At 42.1% G+C, this 27,956-nt stretch overlaps 1 protein-coding gene across 1 annotated transcript in view; it reads left to right on the forward strand.

Annotated features, from left to right (window-relative positions):
• Nucleotides 1-1,096: 1,096 nt before the first annotated feature.
• Nucleotides 1,097-27,956, forward strand: part of SH3BGRL2 (SH3 domain binding glutamate rich protein like 2) — a 98,346-nt gene continuing 71,486 nt past the window's right edge. Inside the window, exons 1-2 of the mRNA XM_066252580.1 lie at nucleotides 1,097-1,197; nucleotides 21,266-21,740. Coding sequence (XP_066108677.1) covers nucleotides 1,097-1,197; nucleotides 21,266-21,740 — 576 coding nt within the window. The remainder of the gene's footprint in view (nucleotides 1,198-21,265; nucleotides 21,741-27,956) is intronic.

Here is a 27,956-nt window from a genome sequence, read left to right on the forward strand (position 1 = left end):
GCTTAGTCTTAAAACTAAGCTTTAGGCTATAATGACCCTGCCTGTTTACAGCCTGCCCCCCACACCCAATGCAAACTATAAGTGAGCAAACATATATATTATATTTACAAACTTATTTGACCAACATTCCACCCCTTTTGCTTGCTTACAATCTAAAGCACAGGAATTTTTGCACAAGGAAATTAGGCACGTTACACAAATTACAACAACATGACAAATCATACAATTTCAACAATTACAAAGATACACTTCACCAGTCTCTGAGTGCTTTGCCAAAAGCGCAAAATGTCCTCAGACTTCTTTCTAGCCATGGGAAAATCTTCCCAAGACAGGGGAAGGGCCTCTAGCAAAGCCACCCCCCTGCCCCCAACAGGGTACTTCACATTGTCCAAAATCCATAAGTCTGTCCAACAAAGGAGCCAATGCCCACTCCAGTCATAGTCCAGGAATCAATCCAAGAACATGGGGCCTCAGCCACCCCACTCATCCCTGCCTTCCTGGCAGGTCTTACACTGTCCCAAGGAGGAGCACGTGGCAATGGCAGTCAGCATTTCCATCTCTGCTCCAGAGAGCATGATGGCAGCCACCCCTATATCCCAAAACTGCAGACCTACCAGGGGTGTAGTAGGGTACTCCTTGCTGCTGGGCTATCACCTTCTGGAGACTGCGAATCGCAACTCCAAATGGATTCTCCTCATCCTCCAAAGATGAACTGAAAACACTGGCTCTCACTGCCAGGTTCGAGCCCCAGGCTGCCACCACCTTCTGCTCCACGGGCCTTGCAGTCCTAGCCCCTGCCTCAGCCCCTGCCTCCCGCTGCTGCTGGGTCTCTACAACGTCCAGGGCAAGCTGCAACTCACGAACCTGTGATTCCTTCTCCAGCAGCTCCTCCATTTCCAAGAGAAATTCACGAACCTGGTTGGCCTCCTTTGGTGCTTGCTCCAGCTCCAGGGTCGGCATCTCTTTCTCCCACATTTGCTCCAGCTCCTTCCACTGCTCGGTTTGCAGGTCCCGGGCAGCCTCTTCCACAAAGCTCTTGGTTTCCTCACACATGGCTGTAAAAGTCAGCCAGCCTACGGCCCCCAAAAGGACAGCCATGGGGAACCATAACAGCAGCCAGTCCTCTACTCCACCACTCAAAGGTGGTGGTGGCTCCATACCAAGCTGTATCGAATTCTTCCACAGACTACACCAAATGTAAAGCCAGTAGCTGTGGCCACCATCACAGTCACCTGGCCCATGCAGGTTCACATTTGATTCAGACAAACAATAATGAAAAAACAGAGCCAAGAACTGGTGGGCCATTACCTTTAATCCTAGTTCACACCTGGCATAATATGATAAATGCATAATAAAAACATTTTAAATGTTTTATATTATAATTATGTTTACATGCCTATTAATTTTTAATAATAATTGTAAGAAAAAAAGTACTCATTTAGATATATATATGTCATACCACATGCAATGGATTGACTCTGCATTGGTCAAATACGGACATTTACATTTTAGTTTTCCAATATCAAAAAGGAGAACATGTAGGAGGACACTTTTCAAGAGAGGACGGAACTTACAAAAGAAGAACTGTCCTCCCTAAAGGAGGACTATTGATCACTGTATGGCCAGTAGCCACGGCCACCATCACAGCCGCCTGGCCCATGCAGGTTTGAATTTGATTCGGACAGATGGTAATGAAACAACGGAACCAAGAACTGGTGGGCCATTACATTTCATCTTAGCTTGCACCTGGCGGGCAAGAAATACACAGAATGGGAAAGCACTCCCCTTTCCATTCAGGGCTCCCAAAGCCACTGACTCATCTGAGTATTCCTAGAATCAAAGTTTCTACCTCACCAGCCTTATTCACCTCTGCTCCCCTTCTCCTTCTCTCTATGCAAACTCTGCACAAACTGGCCTCTCCTTCAGCACTCTGCCATCTTGGCTGCTTCTCCTCTCCTCCACGTGGCCTTTTTCTGCTCTCCTCCAGCATGGGCTTCTGTGCCCCATTTTATAGTGTAGAAATCAAAACCTTTAATCCAATATACAAACAAGGAAGTCTCTGATACAAAGTCACTTATCTGAGGCATAATGGGATTCCTCATAAGAGTGCACCACCCCCTATCATGCAACAGTCAAGGGTGTGGGGAAAAGCTTAGTCTTAAAACTAAGCCTTAGGCTGTAACCACCCTGCCTGCTTACAGCCTGTTGCCCACACCCAATGCAAACTATGAGTGAGCAAACATATATATCATATTTACAAACTTATTTGACCAACAGTCACCTTATGATAATAAGCAAGGTCCACATCTGTGGTTTGTTATTTTCAAACTCTTCTGTATGCCCTTGTTCCCTCAGTCAAGAACACTGAGGTCACAGGCAGGAGCGTAAGACCTCGGACATTGCAGACCCCTCTTTCCTCTGCATTCTTCTGGTTTCTCCTTCACTTATCATCTAATCAACATGTGCTAGGTTCATGACTATCACCTGGCTTGCAAAGCACTTATGCTTTAGCACATGAATAATATATTAACCTAGCTCTAAATACATCACCCATTTGTCCTTGGAGGATAACAGTGGAGAGTCCTGTGTGAGGATCAGTATCCATTTTAGCCTTGAAATCAGGAGCAGAATAAAATAGTAATAATTTCCTGGTCTGAAAAATTATTTTTCAGGGGAGGGGTCATGAAAAAGAAAAGAAAACATGTATAGGAAGAGAAGAAGTAAGAAAAAAGTGGAGAAGAAAGAAGAGAACAGGAGCAAGGGATGGAATGGGGGTGGGTGTTGCAGAGAAAGAATCAAAAGGGTCTAAACCCGTGCTGGTGAACCTATGACACGCGTAGCCATTTTGGATGACACGATGTGGCCGCATACCAGAGAAGTATGGGGCCGCATGCTGAGAGGATGTTTCATCCTCGGCTCCTACACGGCCAGGTGCAGTAGCTGAGGATAAAACATTTGCTGTAGTGTAGACACTCTGTGCTGGAGGTCTGTAGGCCAAAACAACAGAACTCCGGCACAGAGTGTCTAGTTCTGGCACTTCCGGTTAGGCCGCTAGGGGATCTTGGACCTCACTTCCGGCCGGCAGAGCAGGGAGCAGTGGAATGCCGCGGGGGACGCATCTCTGGGGTCCTGTGATCGCCATTACCAGCAACCACATAACCACAGCAACCATCACCCAATCTACTGTTCTGGGATGTTGTGGATTTCTAATTGACCATCATTATTGAGATAAGTGAGGGGGAGGCTGGGAGAGGCGAGGGCCTGTGCTATGGGTGCCGTTTCCCGCCATTTGAAATAGCGACAGCCATCTTAATTTACATAAGATGCAACTTGCAGAATTTCAAGACAGCATCTGGGCTCCGGTGTTTGTCGACTTGAGGTCAAAGCTTGAGAATCTGATAAGGTGCTGCTTGGAGAATCAAGAGGAGTGCCACTATGAACAGAAAATTTGGAGTGCCTGGAACCAATTACCAGACACTTTTAGCACCCTGAAAAATATAGCAATGGCTTTACTCACAATTTTTCCCTCTACGTACTTTTGTGAGACCTTATTCTCAGCGTTAAATAATATCAAAACCAACAAAAGAAACAGATTGACAGATGAAGTTAGTAGCGCTTCCTTGGGCTTGAAGTGTACAAAATACCAACCTTCAATTGAAGATTTAGCCAATGAAATTCAGCAACAAAAAAAGTCACTAATAGGCAGGTTAGTTAAAGAATTCCCCCTCCCCCTCACTTATCTTAGTTCACGGCACCCCACACAAGTTAAATAATATCAAGACCAACAAAAGAAACCAACTGATAGATGAACAAAGAAGTCACTTAAGCAGGTAAGTTAAATAATTAGTTTTTGGTTTATTAAATACAGTTATATATTAAAATTATACATTTTTGTTATTTAAACTATAAATATCATGAAATTATGGTTTTTTACTCGAAGTGACACACCACCCAAGTTATACTTGAGTTTTTGGCAAATTTTGACACACCAAGCTCAAAAGATTGCTCATCACTGGTCTAAACTGTATCACAGACATAGGTCTGGTGGAAAGAACTGTTCTCTGAGGGCTGGAAGCTGTGTTTTCCAGTTCTATATCTAGGGAATCTGAGGAATGTGGTTGTAAATCAAGCACTTTAGGAAATACAGTGCCTCCTTTCATTAGCAATTAATATTCATGAATGCTTAATATGTACCGCTAGTTTATTCAACATTTGGCATGGATTATGTCATTTAATTCTCACCCAAGCCTAGGAATAAGGTTTTATTATTATCTCCATTTTACTGATGTGGAAACTGAGACAAAGTTGCTAAATAACTTACTCAAGGCTACACTAAACAAACGACCATAGCATCATTGTTGCTACTCACCACCTCTGTGGTCTTTCTTGCCAGCAATAGTTTGGGTTGCCAGTATGCCCACCCTCCACTCTATTCCCAGAGGACAAATGATAACAGACCTCAACGCATCTTGGCTCTCACACTCTCCTTTCTGACATATATTTCCAGCCTCCTTTGCCCATCGCCAGGTGACCCAATGAGGTTAAGGAGAATTCTGCTGGGAGCTTCTGGGAAAGCTTGTCTTCTGTGATAATAGAAAAGCATACTCTCTCCTTGTTCTCTTCTTTCTTCCTACTTGGATAGTAGAATAAAGATGCCATACTTGTGGTTGTGGATGCCACCTTGCAACCATCAGGCACAGAGCCCCAGGAAGTACATCATTAGGCTAAGGATTGCAGAATGGGAGCGGAAGTGCCCTGGGCTTTGAGGACATTGTTGGACTGCTACAATAAACCTGGATTCACCTCCCTGTACTCCTCTTGTTATGTGAAATAATCAAACGCCACTATGCCTACTAGAAATATGTCAGGTTTGCCAAATGTGCAGCTGCATTTATATCCACAGATATGGGAACAGAAATGGATGTTGGACAGACCGTCTTTGTTTTAGGCCGACAGTTGGCCATTCAGTACTGCAGAATATTCTCCTGGCACACTGCTCACCCTCAACCTTGACTCCAGTTTACAGTTGCTACTCTTAACCAAGGAACAAAGGCAAAATGTAGCAAATTACAGGAAAACAGACACTGATGATATTTTAACTACCTAAAATATTCTACTTTATATCTAAAACAGAAAAATGAATGATGATATTGCAAGTACACTTTAGATCATACTATGATTCCTTTCAAGGGACCCATGTTCCATATCTCTGCATTGTTCTCACACAACCACTCACTACAACCTTTGTACTACCACCCAGGACTTTAGTTTGCTTTGAAATGGTCTCACCTTGCCTGACCAGGTAGAGGCGCAGTGGATAGAATGTCAAACTGGGATGCAGAAGACCCAAGTTCGAGACCCCAAAGTCACCAGCTTGACTCCAGGCTCATCTGGTTTGAGCAAGGCTCACCAGCTTGAGCCTAAGGTCGCTGGCTCGAGCAAGGAGTCACTTGGTCTGCTGTAGCCCCTCCCCACCCCACCCGGGTCAAGGCACATATGAGAAAACAATCAATGAACAACTAAGGTGCTGCAACGAAGAATTGATGCTTCTCCCTTCCTGTCTGTCTGTCCCTCTGTCTGACTCTGGCTGTCACATAAATAAATAAATAAATAAATAAATAAATAAATAAATAAATAAACAAACAAACTAAAATGGTCTCACTTCAACCCTAACACACACTCATTAAATTAATCTCCATAGTCCCAGCATCTAATAGAATGCCTAGTGCCTAGCACAAACTCACTAAATGCTTGTGGTATGAAATTAAAATTGCATAACACACCTTTTATTGAACAGCTATCAAAGTTATAGGCTTCTCAGGAATCACAAGGACATATTAATACTATTCTGGTCTTGAGAGATTATTTCTTAATATTTATTAAAAAATTAAATAGATGCAAGTTGGTGAAGAAAGTTTAATAAGTTACTGATATAGAATAGGTGTTCAACAAATAAACTAAACAGATCAGATTGGCCTTTAAAAAAACTACATGTTCTGGACAAATGTAAACTGTGATTAAGGTAAAATGAGGCATTCTACTACATTGTTCCTAGGGCAAGAAGAATTTAATGAATGCTAAATATATGTCTAGTTTACAACCAGGGAGCAATTAACATTGGAAGGGCTAGAATTCTACCTACTACTAAGTACTTTATTTTGTCATAAACTCAGTGACATCTGGGCCAGTTTATGGCTTCTGAGTACAGTAAATTGCACTTATAAGGAAGTCTTGCTCCCTGACATCACTGTTAAATGGAGTTTCACTTCATGCAAAAATGTTTCCCCTCTCAAAAGATTCTGTTTAAAACTAAAGGCTCTCATTCTAGTGGAAAACAAAGTACTGTAGCATGATAGCCACAACTAAAGTTGCCCCTGAATAAATTGGATAGACAGATGGGTGCAAAGAACTGAGGAAAAGAACTGGTAACCTAATGATAAAGTGCTCTAAATTTTTTTCTCATCCTTTGATTTTACTTTTCAGAAACAATTGAGGAATTTAAAGGTAAAGACCTTGTTGAGCCTGACCAGGTAGTGGTGCAATGGATAGAACGTCGAACTGGGGTGCAGAGAACCCAGGTTTGAAATCCTGAGGTTGTTGGCTTGAGCATGGGCTCATTCAACTTGAGCGCAGGCTCACCAACTTGAGCATGGGGTCACTGGCTTGAGCGTAGGATCATAGACATGACTCCTGGTCACTGGCTTGACCCTAAAAGTTGCTGGCTCAAGTTCAAGATCACTGGCTTGAGCAAGGGGTCACTCGCTCTGCTTTACCCTCTGGTCAAGGCACATATGAAAAAGCAATCAATGGACAACTAAGGTGCCACAATGAAGAACTGATGCTTCTCATCTCTCTCCCTTTCTGTCAGTCTGTCCCTATCTCTCCCTCTCTCTGACTCTCTCTGTCTCTGTCACACACACACACACACACAAGATGTTTTCAAAATTTATTATTTAAAAAAAAGCATTATGGTTCAAGGTATTAAAAAGTACTTAAAAGCAAATGCTTGTAATTTCCATTATGTAGGCCCTTAAAAATTATAGGCAGCCTCAGCAATCTTAAAAAAGAAGAATAAAGTGGGAGGTATCACACTTCCTGATATCAAGTTATACTACAAGGCCATTGTACTCAAAACAGCCTGGTACTGGCATAAGAACAGGCATATAGATCAATGGAACAGAACAGAGAACCCAGAAATAAACCCACAGTTCTATGGACAACTGATATTTGACAAAGGAGGTAAGGAAATACAGTGGAGTAAAGACAGCCTCTTTAACAAATGGTGTTGGGAAAATTGGATAGCTACCTACAAAAAAATGAAACTAGATCACCAGCTTACACCACTCACAAAAATAAACTCAAAATGGATAAAAGACTTAAATGTAGGCCATGAAACCATAAGCATCTTAGAAGAAAACATAGGCAGTAAGCTCTCGGACATCTCTCGGAGCAATATATTTGCTGATTTATCTCCACGGGGAAGTGAAATAAAAGACAGGATAAACAAATGGGACTATATCAAACTAAAAAGCTTTTGCACAGCTAAAGACAATAAGAACAGAATAAAAAGACAAACTACACAATGGGAGAACATATTTGACAATACGTCTGATAAGGGGTTAATAACCAAAATTTATAAAGAACTTGTAAATCTCAACACCAGGAAGACAAACAATCCAATCCAAAAATGGGCAAAAGAGATGAATAGACACTTCTCCAAAGAGGACATACAGATGGCCAATAGGCATATGAAAAAATGCTCAACATCACTAATCATTAGAGAAATGCAAATTAAAACCACAATGAGATATCACCTCACACCAGTCAGAATGGCGCTCATCAACAAAACAACACAGAATAAGTGCTGGCGAGGATGTGGAGAAAAGGGAACCCTCCTGCACTGCTGGTGGGAATGCAGACTGGTACAGCCACTGTGGAAAACAGTATGGAGATTCCTCAAAAAACTGAAAATCGAACTGTCTTTTGACCCAGCTATCCCACTTTTAGGAATATACCCCAAGCACACCATAGAACGGCTCCAAAAGGAGAAATGCACTCGCATGTTTGTGGCAGCATTGTTCACAATAGCGAAGATCTGGAAACAGCCCAAGTGTCCGTCAGAGGACGAGTGGATTAAAAAGCTTTGGTACATATATACTATGGAATACTACTCAGCCATAAGAAATGATGACATCGGATCATTTACAATAACATGGATGGACCTTGATAACATTATACGGAGTGAAATAAGTAAATCAGAAAAAAAACTAAGAACTATATGAATCCATGCATAGAAGGGACATAAAAATGAGACTCAGAGACATGAACAAAAATGTGATGGCAACAGGGGTGGGGGGTGGGGGGAGGGGGGATGGGGTGAAGAAGGAGAGAGGGGTTGGGGGAGGGGAGGGGCACAAAGAAAACCAGATAGAAGGTGACAGAAGACAATTTAACTTTGGGGGAGGGGTATACAGCACAATCAAATGTCAAAATAATCTAGAGATGTTTTCTCTCAACATATGTACCCTGATTTATCAATGTCACTGCATTAAATTTAATAAATAAATTTTAAAAAATTATAGGCAGAACAATAATAAAAATAATGCCAATAACACTTTATGTTTGTTCGACTTCCATTTCCTCTAACTGTAGCTATATATAAACATTTTCTTATATTTCTTGTGGTGTAATTATTCTAAATGGCCTTTATGCCTAGCATAATGAGAAATTATGAGGAAACTCATTAGCATGTATTCATGAGAAATTAAAATGTTTCAGAATTCAAACAATAACCTAAATGTAAAATTTTGTTTATTATAATATGATTATCATGTATAAAGTCATGACCTAATAACCAAAAGACTGTAGAGTATTAAAAGTTCCTCTAACTTATGTTGCCTAGAATATTTCAACAATATCAATTTTTACCCTTTATTGTGTTATGGTAATATCATCTCCTGACCTATGATGTAATTTTGTTTGGGAGTAGGGGATTCCAAAAAAAAAGTTGATTAGGACAGTTTTACAAGATTTAACAAATAACAAAAACAACAAAATCTAGTCTTTTCCTCAAGCACTTAGCATACTCTTGTAAATTTTCATCTTTCCAATTAGCCATCATCTCCATGAGGGTTGGGGCTATGATTCGTTTACTGCTGGATCACTGGCATCTATCACAGCTTTGGGCACAGAGTGAATGAATATAGCTGCAAGAAATGAACTGCACACAGGTTTTTAGTTTATCCTATGATTATCAGCAAATCTCAAAGCCTCATTGTTACAGTTCTAAGATGGTGGCTTGTGCCATTCTGTCTTTTCATGCCTTTTTTTCAGTTTCAAGTAGGAATAAGTTACTGGGGAAATAAAAGTGTTTTATGCTGTTAAACACTCATCTCTCTCTCTCCCTTCTCCAGAGAATGGAGAACCCTATTGGTTGGGTTGAGTGTGAACTGATTCAAGACCAAGTCCTGAATGTTGGTTTCAAGCCTAATTCCTTGGTTTAGCATTTACCTCTAGGCCTTTACGATGAATGCTGAAAGTCCTATCCAATTCAGGGATTGGTTAGTATGGTTCCTGTTAATTAAGATTTTATTTTATTAAGAATAGACAGAAGGGGCCTGATGAAGCAACATAAAAGCAGTGGATGAATTCTCTCAGGAAATTAAAGCTACATTATTTGACTTTATTGCTGTTTCATTTCACTAATACTCCTATTATCTTAAATAAGGTCTCTAAACTTCATTAACATCAAAAAGTTTTTGTTCAGTACTTCAACTGAACATGACACTGTACAAAGAGGTTTATACAACCAGAGTCTTGTTATTTTGAAAGTTAAATTCACAGACATAAAACAGAAACATCGATAGAATTTATATGCTTTATGCAAGTGAAACCTCCCTAATTCACTTTGCATGATTAATCATAGTTAATACTTACTGAGTTCCTAACTATGTTACAGGCACTGTGTGAAAAAGCACTTTACATACATCTTCTCCACTAAGCCCCCAACAATAATGAGGAGGTGAGGTATCAGCAAGTTAAGTAAACTGCCTAAGGAAGGTCATACAGCTGTGACATTAATCCACGTCTGGCTAGGAGGCCCCCTTTCCTTAACAATTATGACCTACCCCTGCCCTTTAGCTTCTAACCTCGTCCCTCACAAATCTGTCACTCACAAAGAGCCAGATGTGCCAATTCAGCTCTCAGAGGAGCAACTTCCGGGAGCAGGGCAGGGATTGGGGCAGGCATGCTGTAACAACTGAAGGTCCTCAAATCCTTGAGGAGCTTAATTCCTGCATTAAATGCTAGTTAGAACAGGGCAGCTCTGACAGAATTATCAGTCAGATTCTATTCCATTCTATAACTAAAATCCTGACAGTTGATACTCCAGATTGTGTAAAAGAGCTCTTTATTTAATCTGTAGCTAAACCTTAATAAAAAATGTTCATACTGGCTGATTCCCCTTCAAACTTCTGTCCTTGCTTGTCCCCTTGTATTACTCCTCAGCTTCTAATTAGAAAAGCTGATATCCTGGCCTCTACAGCCTCATTTGCTAGCAGTCCTGCACCCTCCTGCTGAAAGTGCTCTTGCAAAGGTCAGTGACGATAATGAACCATCATTATAACAACATCTAGTACCTCTTGTGGAGTTATTGGGTGGCAAACACTGGGCTCAGTGCTTTATTTACAAGGGAGGGAGAAACCTGGAGAACCATAGGGCTGTACAGGACTTGCAGATGGTTTGGCTTAATTGGCCCAGTTAAAAAAAAATTAAGTCTACAGTGAAAAATCAAAATATTTCAGACAGATATCTGAACTTTTGAGATGTGCTGTCCAGTTTGCTACAGTCCTCACAGTGAATGAGTACACATGCACGTGAACCTTCCTCAGCTCTCTCATTCATGTCTCCTGCCCAACCCCTATAGGAATATGATTTACTGTCCATGCTTTACGTGGGTATTCTGGTCCGGAGTGGATAGCAGCTGGGAAAATAGACCTGCTTAAACTAGCTCAAGATGAAAGACTGGGGTTATTAAACAGCAACCCAAGGGCGGGAGCTATGGCAGACCTGGATTCATGGAAACCGAGACTGGGAGTAAGATAGCCACCAGCCTCCTTGTGAGTGTCTCCACTTTTCACTCTGCAGTGTCTCCATTCTCTTGTCACAGACCAACTTCCACTTCTTATTCTTCATTTCAGTTCCCTCCTTGTCTCATACTTGCTCAAAGCTTCTCATCCTCACCTGCAGGCCCCTCACAGCATCTTCCTTCATATTCCTGCTGCTAATGGCCTTAGTCTTTCCATTTTCTGATTGTAAATTCTTGAAAAAGAACAAACTCCTGTATTTTCAAGCTTGGTCATATATGTCATAAATTACTTTCAAGCTGTAACAGGTCACTGTATGGCCAGTAGCTGCGGCCACCATCACAGCCGCCTGGCCTGTGCAGGTTCGCATTTAAGCTGGACAGATCATAATGAGTCAACAGAGCCAAGAAACGATGGACCATTTTCCTTTATTCTAGACTTGTACCGGCCAACGAGTAAAAACAAACACATGGGCATCAAAACCCATTCTTTCTGTTTTTTTTTTTCCCTAGAATCAAAGACCTAATAGCCTCACTCCCCTCTGCATGCCTCCATTTTGGCTGCCTCCTCCCCTCCAACCATGTGGCCTCTTTCCTTCTCTGTAACAGCGTGGTCTCCCCTAAAATGGCCTCCTAGCTCCTCCATTTAAAACTTCTCAGCGTGAAAGCCCTCCCTCCGCACACATTAGACTAACCAAGCCCCTTCCCAAGCATGAAAGGAAATTAGCTGTATCACGAGAGCATCATCACATGAGCAGCAGCCATCTTTAACAATAAGTATGAGCAAACCCAGAAAATACAGATTTTACAACTCATTTGCCCAACAGTCACCCTGGAGGAAGTACACAGATGTGGTACAAAAATCTGTAACCAAGTGAGCTGGGAGTATTCTTCACAGCGTTGTGGGTTGATAGATAATATAAGGCATAACTTAGAGAACATCCTAAGCATAATTAATCCTTTTAACAGTCTTTAGTGATAGTCTTTATTTTTACTTACTTTATAGACATGAAAACTGAGGTTTAGAGAAGTGACAAAATTTGCTCAAGGTATTAAGCCTAAAAAGCTAGAATCTGAACTCAGGCTGTCTAACACACTCAAAACCACCCTTTTCATTATCATCTTTCTTTTTTTATATATAAATAATTTTTTTATTTTAATGGGGTGACATCAATAAATCAGGGTACATATATTCAAAGAAAACATTTCCAGGTTATCTTGTCATTTAGTTCTGTTGCATACTCATCACCCAAAGAGAGATCGTCCTCAGTCACCCTCTATCCAGTTCTCTCTGTACCCCTCCCCCTCCCCCTCCCCCTCTCCCTCCCCCCCCCACCCCCCATAACCACCCCACGCCTGTCCATGTCTCTTAGTCTCATTTTTATGTCCCACCAATGTATGGAATCCTGCAGTTCTTGTTTTTTTTCTGATTCACTTATTTCACTCCTCATAATGTTATCAAGATTCCACCATTCTGCTGCAAGTGATCCGATGTCATCATTTCTTCTAGCTGAATGGTATACTATGGTGTATATGTGTCCCATCTTCTTTATCCAGTCTTCTATTTTTTTTACAGTGATTAAAAGCCTTTAAGCAAACTCTTGGCCAATACAGCAAGAATCCATAAAAGAGTAGTGTCCTTAACATGTTCACCAAGTCCAAGTTGGCCCCAACACCATGCCAAATTCCTGAAAAATGCAACCCAACCTCAGTTCAGTCTGTCAGGAGCTGTCACAGGGAGCAGGAGTCCAGGAAAAGTTCACATCCAGGAAAAGTCCTCATGGCACTGGAATTGTTGTCACCATTCTATACTTTGCAGCTCATGTCCAAGTCCCAATGACCGCTGCTTCTAGCTGGTAATGATTCAGGTAGACTGGAAAAGCCATTTGCAGCATGCTTCTGTTCTCCTCTGCCTGGAGAGATGAGACCAGGTAGCTTTTCCCTGGAGCTCTGCGACTGTGGCATGGTAAAGAGAACCCTGGGATACACTAAGCTGTGTGGCAAAGGTAGATTCATAATAGAAGTTGGCAAAAGGGGGAAAGAAAGCTCTAAATTAGGAGTAGGTCCCAGCCTGAAATATGAGTGGGGCATTGAGGTAGGAGGGATAAAAGAAACACTATATTTTAAGCAAAAAATAAGTAAATAGGACTATCAACACCCACAACAGAGATCTTTGAGGGAAGAATAAAAAACCTGACTATTCAGGCAAAACATAGTTAAGTGGCCCTTGTGCAAATGAGATCAGTTTACCTGCTTCTTGGAAGAAATACCCTAGGCTCGTCCACAGTGTCGTAGATGGGGCTGACGGCCCTGTGCACCTTCAGCCTTCAGTGGCTAACCCCAGCATTCTGGGCAAGGTTAGGTCATAGGTGGCTGAAGCAGGGCTGGAAGAGACTGAACCCTCCCTTAGAGGAGCGAGGGGGAAGCCTACCTTCCAGTGTCCCTGTTTCCTCACAGCAGAGGCTTGTAAGCCTGGCAGGCTTTAGCTCAGTGACCTTCCTTTCCACTATTGAAGCAGGACCCAGATGGCATCATATGAGTCCCCTTTGGGGCATTGGAGCCTTTAAGGGTGTATCCTAAAAGCTGGTAGTTCCCCTGATCTCTATTAGGCTTTTTCTGCCTCTAGGTATCTTAAAAGCCATGCTCAGAAGATCTCGCTGAGGGGTTTGAGGATCCCCATCTGCCTATATAAATCTTTTCCATATATCTGGAGCTATTTGGAAAAAGACAAAACAGTGTTATTAGCTGGATCTAATAAAGAAGGTAGTAGTTTGCAGGCGAAAAAGATTTGGTGTCTCCTGTTCATCAGCATTCAAAAGAAATGTAAATTTTATTTTTTTTTAAAGTAAGAAGCATGATATGGTAGACCCATAGGAGTTCCAGGATATGACTACCCCCTTTTAAATTTTTTTTTAATTGACCTTAAAATGTTTGCTGAGTACACTTTAATAATACCTTAACTTTAAAGATTGTAAGCATGACAAAATACAGTAAATGCTTTTGCTCCATATGCAGGAGTATTTTCAGTTTAGCCAGTTTAGGAAATCCAATAATAGAACAATGCATACAGACAATGAGCTATAACATTATCATCTTTCTTTTTTCTTTTTTTTTTTTTGCATTTTTCTGAAGCTGGAAACAGGGAGAGACAGTCAGACAGACTCCCGCATGCGCCCGACCGGGATCCACCTGGCACGCCCACCAGGAGGCGACGCTCTGCCCATCCTGGGCGTCGCCATGTTGCGACCAGAGCCACTCTAGCGCCTGGGGCAGAGGCCAAGGAACCATCCCCAGCGCCCGGGCCATCTTTGCTCCAATGGAGCCTTGGCTGCGGGAGGGGAAGAGAGAGACAGAGAGGAAGGCGCGGCAGAGGGGTGGAGAAGCAAATGGGCGCTTCTCCTGTGTGCCCTGGCCAGAATCGAACCCGGGTCCTCCACACGCTAGGCCGACGCTCTACCGCTGAGCCAACCAGCCAGGGCCTATCATCTTTCTTAACTGCCTGGCTGAGTAACATTTTTCCTACTCTCTACTCCTTGAGTCTTGGTTTTGTACTTTTCTGATCATTTCTCCACTGTTTTAAATTCTTTGTTCTTCCAATTCTTTTTTTTTTTTTTTCAGGGACAGAGAGAGAGAGTCAGAGAGAGGGATAGATAGGGACAGACAGACAGGAACAGAGAGAGATGAGAAGCATCAATCATCAGTTTTTCGTTGCGACACCTTAGTTGTTCATTGATTGCTCTCATATGTGCCTTGACCACGGGCCTTCAGCAGACTGAGTAACCCCTTGCTTGAGCCAGCGACCCTGGGTCCAAGTTGGTGAGCTTTTTGCTCAAGCCAGATGAGCTCGCGCTCAAGCTGGTGTCCTCGGGGTCTCGAACCTGGGTCCTTCCACATCCCAGTCTGATGCTCTATCCACTGTGCCACCGCCTGGTCAGGCTGTTCTTCCAATTCTGAAATGTAGGAGTTTTCCAGGAGACTCTTCATGGCCCCTTCTGTCTCTTTCTGTACTTTTTCTTAGGCAAATTCATTGGCTGTTACAGATTTGGATGCATTTCTTAACCTGGGGTTCTTGAACACACACAACCCCCATCTCAAAAGGAGCTTGTGGACAGAATTTAGGGAGTTTGTGAACTTGAATAAGACAAAAATAACATCTTTATTGTGGGAGACAGGCTCTAAGCTGACAAGGTCCTTATAGCCTAGGGCAGTGGTTCTCAAACTTTTTGAAATCGGGGAGCATTTAAAATCCTACAAATAATTGTAGGCACACTATATACAAATTTCTGAGAAATATATTATAATAATTAAGTCAAATATTAAAGAAAAAAATATAAAGTCCAAGTGTGCTTTTATGGTAATTAAACAAAATAAATAGGACAAAATTAAATTTATTCTGACATTAAAAAACATTTTTATGTTACATTTTTTGAATTATGCTTTTTAGAATTTATAAAAAAGAGGGGTTAAAAATAAAAAAAAACAACAAAAAAGTTATCTTTTTATATATATAGATGCATTCTTAGTAAGTTTTAGTAAATTTGGCAGGTTCTGGCACGAATGTGTTAAGTTTTTTCATTCTGTGTTTATGAGAAACATGAGCCTGATGTGTCCTAGCGATTTCTTCAATGTTTGGGCATATATTTGAAAGGCAAACTCTCATTTCCTCGTCAATACATTGAAGAATTCCTCTTTTTACTTTTAATTGTGTTGAGTGCAGAAAAACCCCACCATACATATCATCTTAACTTTATACCAAACAAAGGGTAGAAGAAACTTGCCTCCAGTCTTTCCAGGGAACATGGGGGGTAGTGTAAATAATCCAGCACCACAGCTTAATAGCCTTTTGCAACCTAATCAAGCAAGTGAGGTGGGGAGTTGGGCAAACTGTCAGCTCACAGCCAATTCCCCACAACTCTGTCTCCCAAAAATCTAAACTCCAGAAAACCCTGTTGATTTTTTGGTTCCCAACAGGCACATATTTCTCTGGAATACCATAGGGCACACCTGGAAATCTTCTAGGGCGCACCAGTGTGCCCTGGAGCACACTTTGAGAACCACTGGCCTAGGGCTTAGTTTAAGACTAAGTTCTATTCCACCCTTTTAAGACTAAGATCTTTTCAACACCCTTTTTAAGACTAAGCTTTTCCCCACACCCTTGACTGTTGCATGATGGGGGGTGGTGCACTCTTATGAGGATTCCCATATATGCCTCAGATGAGTGACCTTGTATCAGAGACTTCTTTATTTACATATGGCTTATCGGCTTTAATTCTCTATACTATATAAATAATAAAGCAACCCGGGAGCTCTCGGTCTCTGTTCTTGTCATCAGCTTGCAGAGGCTCCCGATCCCATCCTATTTCTCTTTAAGTTTATTTTCTTCATTCTGCATTGTTCTCCCTCAGGACCTGGAATTACTAGCTGTGCTGGTTCACAGCACTTTATATTATATTTTCGCTAAACTCTAACTGAAATTTACCAATTCTTTCAATTATGGATGTAGGTAACAAACCACTGTAATAGCAATAGACCTTTATGACTTTGTTACCAATAGAAATCACAGTATTTATTTATTTATTTAAAAAATTTTTTTTTGGATTTTTTTGAAGTTGGAAATGGGGAGGCAGTCAGACAGACTCCTGCATGCGCCCACCCGGGATCCACCCGGCATGCCCACCAGGGGGCATTGCTCTGCCACAATCAGAGCCATTCTAGCGCCTGAGGCAGAGGCCATAGAGCCATCTCAGCGCCTGGGCCAACTTTGCTCCAATGGAGCCTTGGCTGTGGAAGGGGAAGGGAGAGACAGAGAGGAAGGAGAGGGGGAGGAGTGGAGAAGCAGATGGGCACTTCTCCTGTGTGCCCTGGCCGGGAATCGAACCCAGACTCCTGCATGCCAGGCCGATGCTCTACCACTGAGCCAACCAGCCAGGGCTAAATTTTTTTTATTTATTCATTTTAGAGAGGAGAGAGAGAGAGAGACAGAGAGAGAGAGAGGAGAGAGATTTTTAATCTTTTTTTAAAATTTTTTTTATTTATTCATTTTAGAGACAGTATTTATTTTTATGGTGGTTATTTGAGCCACTACTAAATCATAATACTTAATGCATTATCAAAAAAGTATGTCTATTACCATATCAAAAATTATTGAATAATTTAATAACTGTTTTGAAATTCTTTGTAATCTTGTCTCCTTTTCTTCTATTTAGGAACTTTTCTTTTTTTGAGAATGGGTCCACCAGACTACTAGAGGTTGAGAAGCCCTTTATAACACTTTGCTGCCTGACCTGTGGTGGCACGGTGGGTCAGGCATTGACTTGAAATGCTGGGGTCGCTGGTTTGAAACTTTGGGCTTGCCCAGTCAAGGCACATATGACAAGCAGTCAATGAACAACTAAAGTGAAGAAACTGAGTTGAAACTTCTCACTCCACCCTCCTCTCTCTCCTCTCTCTATCAAATTAATAAAATCTTTAAAAAAAAAAAGGACTCTTGGCCTGTTAACTAATCTTATTATGGTAATTATTTCACATAATATATATGTATATTAAATCATCACGTTGTACACTTCAAATTTATGCAATGTTATATGTATGTAATATCTTAATAAAGCTAAGGAAAAAAAACACTCTATACAGTCTATCATGATTTGTAAAGATCAAGTCTTAGGCAATGCCGGAGCACCTTCCCTAAAACCTAATGACCTACTCAGTTTGTCTGTATTCTGTCTTTAAGTTTCAGCTTCTTGCTTTATCTGCAGCCTTTACTTGTCAGATGGGCATCTAATCCTCTCTGTAGTATGATACCTTGGTGTTGATCTTGGACCTCAAGCTTGTATCCCAGATTGTTTTCTACTCTTGGTTACTTTTTCACTTTGTTTACTAACTCTTGAGTCTCAACTCCATACTGGCCTTTGAGGTTTGCTGGACACAAGCTCTAGACATAAACTTTTTTTCATCCAGTGTGAAAAAACATAGCCAATTATTACCAGAGTAATTCTTAAAGTATAGCTCTGATAATATCTTTCTCTTTGTCAGAATGCTTACGGATTAAGTGCATACTTTTCAGTTAGCACAGTTTTAGTTGCACAAATCAAAAGTTGAGGTGGCTTAAGTAAGATGAGGAATTTATGTCCAGGGATATTACACAGGCCTCAAGAGCAGGGTGACAGAAACAGATTGATTCATAAACAGGGATTGGCCAATGTTTTTGGTAAAGTGCCAGATAGTAATATATCAGACTCTGCAGGCCATATGATTTTTGTCATTCTGCCACAGACAATATGAAAAGGAATGTGTTCCAATAAAACTTTACTTATAAAACAGACAAGTAGCTGGATTAACACACAGGTTTTAAGATCCCTGGACTAAAGAATTGTCAGGACACTGTGAAATTCATTTCAGTCATCCTCCACTTGTCTGCATTGTTGTTCTCTTTCTGTTGACTAGCTTCTCTATAGGTTCTCTGGCTCTTAGGCTGGAACTTGGCTTCTGAAAGCTCTGAGCTCCCAGGTCACAATTAAAGGTCACATTCTCTCTGTCATTCTTTTTTTTATATATATAAATAAATTTTTATTAATTTTAAAGGGGTGACATCAATAAAACAGGGTACATATATTCAATCTTTGTCATTCTTAATTCCTCCAACTCCTTAGGGTAGTAATGTTCCCTGGCCTTGTTTGGGTCAGGTTTTCACCCCCAGACCAATCAGTTGTGGCCAAGGGTTTGGATCTTGTTGTATGAACAGGGTTTTGGGGCACGATCATCACTCCAACATCTTGGATTAGAGCAGAGGAACAGACTCCAGAAAAGGACAAGGAACTAAGCAGACAACCCAAGAGAGTCCCTTCTGTATTCATTCAAGCCTTTCTTTTCAGTCCTGTCCCCTATAAGTCCCCTACTGGCCTTTCTGAAGCAAAACTGACTCTTTACTATTCTCATATACTCTGGATATTCTCACCCTGCATTTTCCCCCATCTGCCAGCAGAAATTCTACTCATTTTATATATATATAATTTCTGAATATATATATTATTTCTGAATATATATATATAATTTCTGAATATATATATATAATTTCTGAAGTGAGATGCTGGGAGGCAGGAGGCAGACAGACTGGGATCCACCCATCAAGCCCACTAGGGGGCGATGCTCTGCCCATCTGGGGCGTCGTTCTGTTGCAACTGGAGCCATTCTAGCACCTGAGGTGGAGGCCATGGAGCCATCCTCAATGCCTGGGTCAACTTTGCTTCAATGGAGCCTTGGCTGTGGGAGGAGAAGAGAGAGAAGAAGGAGAGAGGGAAGGGTGGAGAAGCTGATGGGTGCTTCTCCTGTGTGCCCTGGCTGGGAATCGACCGGGGACTTCCACACATCCGGCTGAGGCTCTACCACTGAGCCAGCCAGCCAGGCCAGAAATTCTATTCATCTTTAAAGTCTCTTTTAAAAGGTCACCTTTCCCTCTCTTTCCTTTATATCCACACAACACTCCATCGGTATTTTGCTTGTTCTGTCGCTATTTCTGTGCCTTTTTATTTTGCAGACAATAGGTGTTCTGCTGACTGAAAAAATGACTTATTCACCTTTTTATCCATTCTCCTATCTTTCAAAGAATAGGCTCTGAGTTTCTATTTGTTGAGTTTAATCATATCTTCAAAATAATATAATTTCAAAAGGAAAAATAGCTGACTTTTATAAAGTCGCATATATACAGGAAATTGGTATCTACCTTTAAGAAAATTATTTTGAATTTTATAAACATTCATTTCCACATTTGTGGTAGCTAAGTTAAAGTATATTTGAAAAGAGATAGTAATTACAGCAAAACTTATATTTAAAATTGTTGATACTAAGGAGAAGTCAAGTCTCATAAGATCGTATCTTCTATTATACTAAATTAAAAAGGAAAACTACAGAGCCCTGGCCGGTTGGCTCAGCGGCAGAGCGTTGGCCTAGCGTGCGGAGGACCCGGGTTCGATTCCCCGCCAGGGCACACAGGAGAAGCGCCCATTTGCTTCTCCACCCCTCTGCCGCGCCTTCCTCTCTGTCTCTCTCTTCCCCTCCTGCAGCCAAGGCTCCATTGGAGCAGAGATGGCCCGGGCGCTGGGGATGGCTCTGTGGCCTCTGCCTCAGGCGCTAGAGTGGCTCTGGTCGCAACATGGCAACGCCCAGGATGGGCAGAGCTTTGCCCCATGGTGGGCGTGCCGGGTGGATCCCGGTCGGGCGCATGCGGGAGTCTGTCTGACTGTCTCTCCCTGTTTCCTGCTTTAGAAAAAAAAAAGGAAAACTACAGAAATGATATAAGTAATAAGAAAGGTTATATATAAACTTAAGATATTCAAAATTGCTCTAAAAAAACAAACAAAAAAAAAAACAAATGGTCTAAACAGATTAGTATTTGTGAAGAAATTTTCCAAGAAACCTCATCATCTAATTTCTTTGTGTCTAGAATTATTAATTAACGTCGTTCCTAGAGCTCTGCTAAGCTCCCCTGCTGAAAGGAAGAAAGTAAATACAGTACTGCGGGAAAAACTGGTTCATTTCCATTACACTGTGAGAGGCTTGCACTTTTGTTAAACAGAAGCACTTGCTAACAACTATTCCTAAACTATTAGCAACTACATAAAAGCTTTTTATCTAACGGCATCCTCCAGGGAGACTGCACTGGAATGTGCAGCAGGTCTGAAAAAGGCACAGATTTGGCTCAACTGTAAATATTAGGTGCACAGAGGCAAGGCCATTGTGCAGGGTAGGGGGCGGGGCGGGTGGGGTCCTGATTCCGAATGTTGATAGAAGGATTCTAATTTCGCTGGGTATTTATTTCTTCTACTACAATTACAGTTTTGCTAAGAAAAATAAAATATCAGTTGTGCTTTCATCTGGGTTTCTAATTTTCAGTGTCTGCAGAAAAAGAAAACCTCTCATTTATCTAAAAGAATCACCTTTCTGCAATCTCTGGGAAAACAGGCGCGCCCAGCCCCATCGCCCCCACCGCCACCGCCTTCTGACAGCCCAGCCTGCCCCATCCCCACGGCCACAGGTCGCTGCGGTTTACCCCACGCAGATGGCCCGGAGATGACAGTATTTATTGGCGTTTCTGGGTGGGGAAGCTCCAAACAAGTAAACCACACACAGAAGCTAAGCTTGGACTTTGAACCAAGCAACCCTTTTGCCTAGTTTTCTTCTTCCTAGTCTCGCCGGCATCCTCGCCACACCTCGTCACAGCCTTTCCCCCGCCTGCGGGTCCCTTCCAGCCACCTGCACACTTAATGGGATTGACGCGCAATACAGAGGCAACCTGAAGAAACGCAGTCCACCAGCCACTCCAGGGAGCAATCCAAACTACAACTCCCATCATGCCCCACACCTGCCACCCTCCACCCTCCTCGCCTGCCTCTTCTCCTCCCTCTCCTCCTCCCCCTCCACTGCCTTGGCTGGCGGCGGAGAGGCGCTGAGCTTTTTTATCTGCAGACCGGGAGGGAGGGATCTAGATCCCTGCGATCTTACCCGAAGGCAGGGCTCTAGCGGGCGGCGGCCGCGGCTCTCAGCCGAGTTTTACCTCCGCGTCCGCACCAGCCTAGAGCCCAAGGGGGCAAACGGTGCGCTCCCGCGCGGCGAGACGATGGTCATCCGCGTGTTCATCGCCTCTTCCTCGGGCTTCGTGGCGGTGAGCACGGCGGGGACGCGTAGCCGGCCGGGGTCGTGTAAGCTGGGGTGGGGGCGCCCGGCGCGGGTCCGGCGGGAGGCGCGGCGCTCGCCCCTGCGCGTCCGGCCGCGCGAGCCGGCGCCCGGCAGGTGATCCATCAGATTCGGTCGGACAATGAAAAGCGGGGCAGAGGTGGATGGGGGACCCCGAGCTCACCCCCGGCTCAGCCTGCACCTCCAGAGTGGGAGACGGCGCGGGTAACCCCCAGCTCCAGCGTGTGGCTCGGAAATTTGGGGAAGAGGTGATCCAAGAGTTTCGGGGTCCCACTTGCCTTGGTGTTAATTACTCCCAATTTTGGACTTTAAGCCTGGTTAAATTCTGTCACTTGCCTTGGTGTTAATTACTCCTGATTTTGGAGTCTCAGCCTGGTTAAGTTTTGTACGGGAGCTTTTTCGGATGCTTGGTTTTCCTAACCTAGCTCTTGAATTAAACAAGTTTAAGTGGTAATTGCTGTCTACCCGCCCTTCCCCACCAAGTACATTTCTTTAGTTTTATACCTGCGCAAAGAGAAGGTAAATCAGATTTTTCCTGTAGTGCCAGGAATTTTTATTTGTTAATTTTTTTAGGGGGGAACGTGGAATACTGTAAATATTTTTACATCTTTATGTAAATGTGTGTTTGGATTCTTCCCTCCTTTAATGCTGTGGTGAGTTTCATCTTGGGGATGTATAAATAGTGGCTTTTTAAATTATTGTAAGCTATTTTGTTTGGTCGATATCCTTGAGTATTTTGGGGAAGAATTTTTTTTTTTTTTAAGAAGGAAAAGTTAAGTAGCTAAATGTCAGACGTTAAGAAAAATTTAGTAGTATACTTGATAACCCACTGAGTAAGACGTAACAGTATGTTTTACGTGATAATGTTAATACTTGGTTTTCTTAGCTACAGGTTAAACTATAGATTTAATAGGCTCTTTGGTGAGATATGGTATACATATATAAATGCATCAAAAAGTGTAGTTTTGATCACTTTAAATTTGACCTGTCCAGTTGACTGTCCAACAACCCAACCCCTTGTCCCCAGATTTGTTTCTGAAGCAGGTGGGATGCAGGATGGAATAAAGTATTGTTTGCAAATTCTGATAAGCCACTGAGGCTTTTTATTTAAAGAGAAATCAACACTGTAGTAACAGAAAAAAGAAAAAAAAAAGACTCCCTTTTGCACTAGGAACAATAGATGGAAAATGCCACCTTATCTTTATGTGCAGGCATGCTCTGCTCCCCAGACTCCTGATAGTTTTGGTGTTTCTAGTTATTTGTGGTTGCTTAGTCATACCTGCCTTTTATAGAGTTCTTCACTGAAGCTACACTTCAATGTTTGGAAACTCATACTATTTTGTAAAAAGATATTTTTCGAATGCACTCCTTCATAAGAATGCTACAAAGCTTTTGGTTTCACCACCAACTTGCATGCTTCTGTAATTGTTCCAATAGCCTTTACTGACTGCACAGGGATGCTTTCTAGTACGTATTAAAAATCTAGGCTATATTGGACAAGTCAGAGCCAGAACTTGAGGTAGTTAAAAAATCTAGGCTATATTGGACAAGTCAGAGTCAAAACTTGAGGTAATTACTTTGCTTATCCTGTCAGTAGATAGTATATTAGTTCTGGAACCCTACACCTCCATTTCCTCATTCCAAAATATTTATTGCCTGCTTGCTATGTACCTTTTTAATTTTATTATTTTATTTTATTTTATTTTATTTTTTTTAGAGATACAGAGAGAGGGATAGATAGGGACAGACAGATAGAAATGGAGAGAGATGAGAAGCATCAATCATCGTTTTTCGTTGTGACACCTTAGTTGTTCATTGATTGCTTTCTCATATGTGCCTTGACCGTGTGCCTTCAGCAGACCGAGTAACCCTTTGCTCGAGCCAGCGACCTTGGGTCCAAGCTAGTGAGCTTTGCCCAAACCAGATGAGCCTGCACTTAAGCTGGCAACCTTGGGGTCTTGAACCTGGATCCTCCTCATCCCAGTCCGACGGTCTATCCACTGCGCCACCGCCTGGTCAGGCTGTACCTTTTTAATTTTAAATCGAATGTTTTGCACATGAAGCTAGACTTAAGAGACCTAAGTTTTAATGCAGTCCCTGACTAGTGGTATAAGCTTGGATAAGATGCTCTATCAGCGCCTGAGTTTGTCTTCTGTGGGATAAAGGATTGTGTGATGAATAGTTCAGGATTGCACTCTAGTGTTAAAATGCCTTGACTTCTTCAGTTGGGTAAATGTGGATAAACCCTCATAACAGCTTCTTTTACTTGAGCAATATACACGTTTGCCTCAAAGTGAATTTGTTTTTCCTTTGGTATTTTACTGTGATGTCTCAGGTCCCCTCACTGCCCACCTGGTGGTATGTGTTCTGACACTATTTGGTTTGAGCTGGAAGACGGACTATGTTATTACATATGTACAGCCCATAAACACTAATTAGCTACTTAATGGACCCAACCTTTTTAAGTCTCCTCAGCCTCCTCAGTATCTCCAATTGTAGTATCTCCTCTATCAATACCCAGTTTTTCTGTAATTATATAATATTGATACTTTTGGCAATGATTTTATGTATATACAAGAATAATGATTTATAAGAGATAATGAAGTTGTTTGAGTCAACTTTAGGGCTGGGGAGGCTAATGGGGCTTATAGTATTAAACTATATTAAGTTTTGATGGCATAGCCGTATTATTTTCCTTCCAGCAGTGTTGTGTTGATCTTTGGCACTGTTTTATTCAGTGACCAACAGTAACTAGCAAGTGCATGGGAGAACAAATAATTTGTTTCCCGAGTCAGTTTGATTTTAGTTGAAGTTTATTAAATCTCAAGGGAAGAATGTGACTAGAATTAGACTTAGCTAAGTGAGCCCCAAGAATTTCCAAAAAGATGCTCTGCCCCAGTCAGCAATAGATTCAAACATTCTATTTAGAGAAAATGCTCATATTTTGTTCTGATTTGTCTGAACTCTCTGGCTTCAACGCTTAAAAGTGGTAGTTGGAATAATAAAAGGATGTTTGCCCTTTTATTCTCCCTAGCTCCAGGTAAGGTCTGCTTTTACTAGGGAATAAAGGTGTTGTTACATTATTATGGTATGGATACACGAAAAATTTGACTTCTTAGGCATCCAATAATATTGCTGCCATTCATATTGTAGCGGAGGACATTTTAGTCCTAGAAAAATAGCATAATTGGCTTATCCTGGTTATTTCTTTGTGTAATAAGTTTATGTAGGAAATATATTAATAGGAATTTTTTATTAAAAACATTGAAATCAGTAATTTCCTTTGTTCATTATTTCATTCATTCAACAAGTATTTTCTAAAGGCTTGCTGCTTGCCTAGCTCTGTCCTTGGTCTTGTGGGGAACTGGAAGAGAGAGAGGGTGTGGGCTTAGTCCTCAAGGAATTCATGTGGGGACCAGGTGGGGAGATAAGATAGGAAAGGTAAAACCACCTACCTGTAATAAAGTACAGCCCAAGGATACACGCCTCTTTCAGGAACATTCTTACCAGAGATAGAAATAATATCGGCAGCAGAGGGATGCATTGCAGGATGTCAGATAAGGCGGAAATGTGCCAGAAAATCATGAAATATGCATGTGGGAGCCTTAGGCAGATGGCATGGAGAGGGATTGAGTTAGATTTGGAGCCTCGAGACAGTGCGTAAGCCCACCCTGTTCAGGCTGGGAAGGGAGGAGCGTTGAGTTCAGCAGAGGTCCCTGTGTACCCCTTTTGAGGACAGAGTAGACTCTGTGTCCTTGAAAGAAGCCATGATAAAACATAAACGCCATAGTACCCAGTGTCTTGGAGATGTCTTCAGTATCTGCAGTTTGCTTGCTCTCTGGAACCTTTTGTCCCCAAGGCAACAAGGTGCTCTCTGACAGGCAGGGACCCCTGGTATGTGATTTCAAAGAAATACCCCCACCTGCCCGGTGTTGATTAAAATATCTCAGAAAAGAAAGTCTTTTATTTTCCGTTAAAGTTCATAGGCTCAGTTGTTAGAGCTGTAAGAAAACATGAAGAGATTTTTAGTGAAGTCCAACCGCCTAATTTCACAGAGAAGGAAATTTGGGCATAGAGATTCAGTGCTTTACCCTGAGGTCATTTATGTCAGTCAGTGCAGAGCAGAGGGTTAAGTGGTTGCCAGGTCTCTTGACTCCTGAATGCATTCATTCATGTGTTTATTCAGCAATGTAATCATTCATGCATGGATTGATTCTTGCATTCATCAATCATTGAAAACCTAAGTACCAGGCCACTGTGTTAAAGTGTTGTTAGGTCATGGTCAGGAGAACAGAACAGACTTAGACTGCTTTTAGACTAGACTTAACACAAATTGATGCTGACTTTCTACAGCCCAAAGACCATTCAATCAAGGAGAATGAGAGACTCATTGCCTTGAGTGTAGTAAGCTAGACAGCAGTATATCCCTGGATGTTGGACAGTAACTGTCACTGGGAGCAAAAGTTACAGAGAAATTGGAAGTCAAGTTAGAGAACATGGAGCTTTGCCCAGGGTTGCAACTGTGTTTTCAAGTAGGGGTGAGAGTAGTGGTGGAAGAACAGGCAGACTCTGTACTCAGAGTTGTCTTGTTCGTTGTACTGAGAAGGCATACCCACCTGTTTTGCATGGCTTATAACTATATATTTTAAACATGCAGTGATCAGTAAAGCAATTGCATCTCCACAGAATGTATTCAGTGAAGCCTTCACTGTGTGAGGAAGCCACCTAAACCAAGTCCCAAGGCAGTTAGAGTCAAGATGTTACAACGTAGAATAGACTCGGCATTAACTCCTAAGTGATGCCAGGTAGTAAGCCTGTGCTCTTTAGCATCTTTAACTCACTCAGTCTACTGAGTGAGTCTTATGGCAAGGTAGTTATTTATTCCTGTTTTACAGTCGAAGAGATCGAAGTTAACTGACCTGACGAGATCATAGGCCGTAGATAGTGGTACCCTGAGTTAAACTCTGATGGGCAGGCGGCGCCAAAGCTTCTGAGAAGTTCTCCACTGTGAGCACTGTGTTGCCCTGGGAGAAGGAGAATACCAGGGATATTTGATACCCTGCTGGACGGGCCCCCCTAAGCACTGCCCCATGCAAAATGGCAGTGGTATCCCCGAGGAGAAACAGTGCTGAAGGGCCTTGGTAGGGGAGGTTGTGCAGTGAGGTTCAGGAAGAGGGGGTAGCATGCACAAAATGATCAGAAGCAGAAATACGTTGGGGTGCAAGGAAAAGAATTGTGATCGTAAAAGAAGGTCTGCCTGGAAAGGTGTGTGTGTGCGTTTCCTAAGGGCCGCCATTAACAAAGTACCAAAAACTGGGTGGCTTAAACCAGTGGTCCCCAACCCCTGGGGCTGCGGACCAGTACCGGTCCGCAAAGAGTAAATAACTTACATTATTTCCGTTTTATTTATATTTGCTTCTGAACGATGTTTTATTTAAAAAAAATGACCAGATTCCCTCTGTTATATCCGTCTAAGACTCACTCTTGACGCTTGTCTCGTAAGTTCGACAATTATATTTAAAAATACCACAGTTTTTATGCCGGTTGCATAATTTTATTTTGTGCATTTATCCGTCTCACCCTAAAGGCCAGTCTGTGAAAATATTTTCTGACATTAAACTGGTCCGTGGCCCAAAAAAGGTTGGGGACCACTGGCTTAAACAGCAGAAACTTATCTCCCAGTTCTGCAAGCTAGAAGTCGAGATCAGGGTGTCAACAGGGCTGCTTCCTCTGAGGGGTGTAAGAGAGACTCTTGTCCCATGCCTCTCTTCTGGCTTCTTATGATTTGCTGGCAGTCTTTGGGGGTTCCTTGGCATGTAGATAATCAACGTGACATCCGCCTTCATGTTCATTCACATGGTGTTCTTGTGTGCATATCTGTCTCTGTGTCAGATTTCCCCTTTTTATAATGACACAGTCATGCAGTTAGAGACCACCCTCATGACCTCATCTTAACTCTGTCATCTGCGAAGACCTTATTTCCAAATAAGCTACATTTGTAATTACCAGGGGTTAGGACTTCAATATCTTTTGGGGTCACAGGGACCCATAAAAGCATGTATTATGAGGGTTGAAATACACTAATTGATGGAATTTCCCCCCCTTTAATTGGAAAGATTTTGAGCAAATTTCTTGAATCTTAAAGGCAGCAGCTGGCTACGTCATGATGTGGAGTTTAGTCAAT

This window comes from Saccopteryx bilineata, chromosome 1, assembly GCF_036850765.1.
Source record: "Saccopteryx bilineata isolate mSacBil1 chromosome 1, mSacBil1_pri_phased_curated, whole genome shotgun sequence".
NCBI classification, from domain to species: Eukaryota; Metazoa; Chordata; class Mammalia; order Chiroptera; family Emballonuridae; genus Saccopteryx; species Saccopteryx bilineata.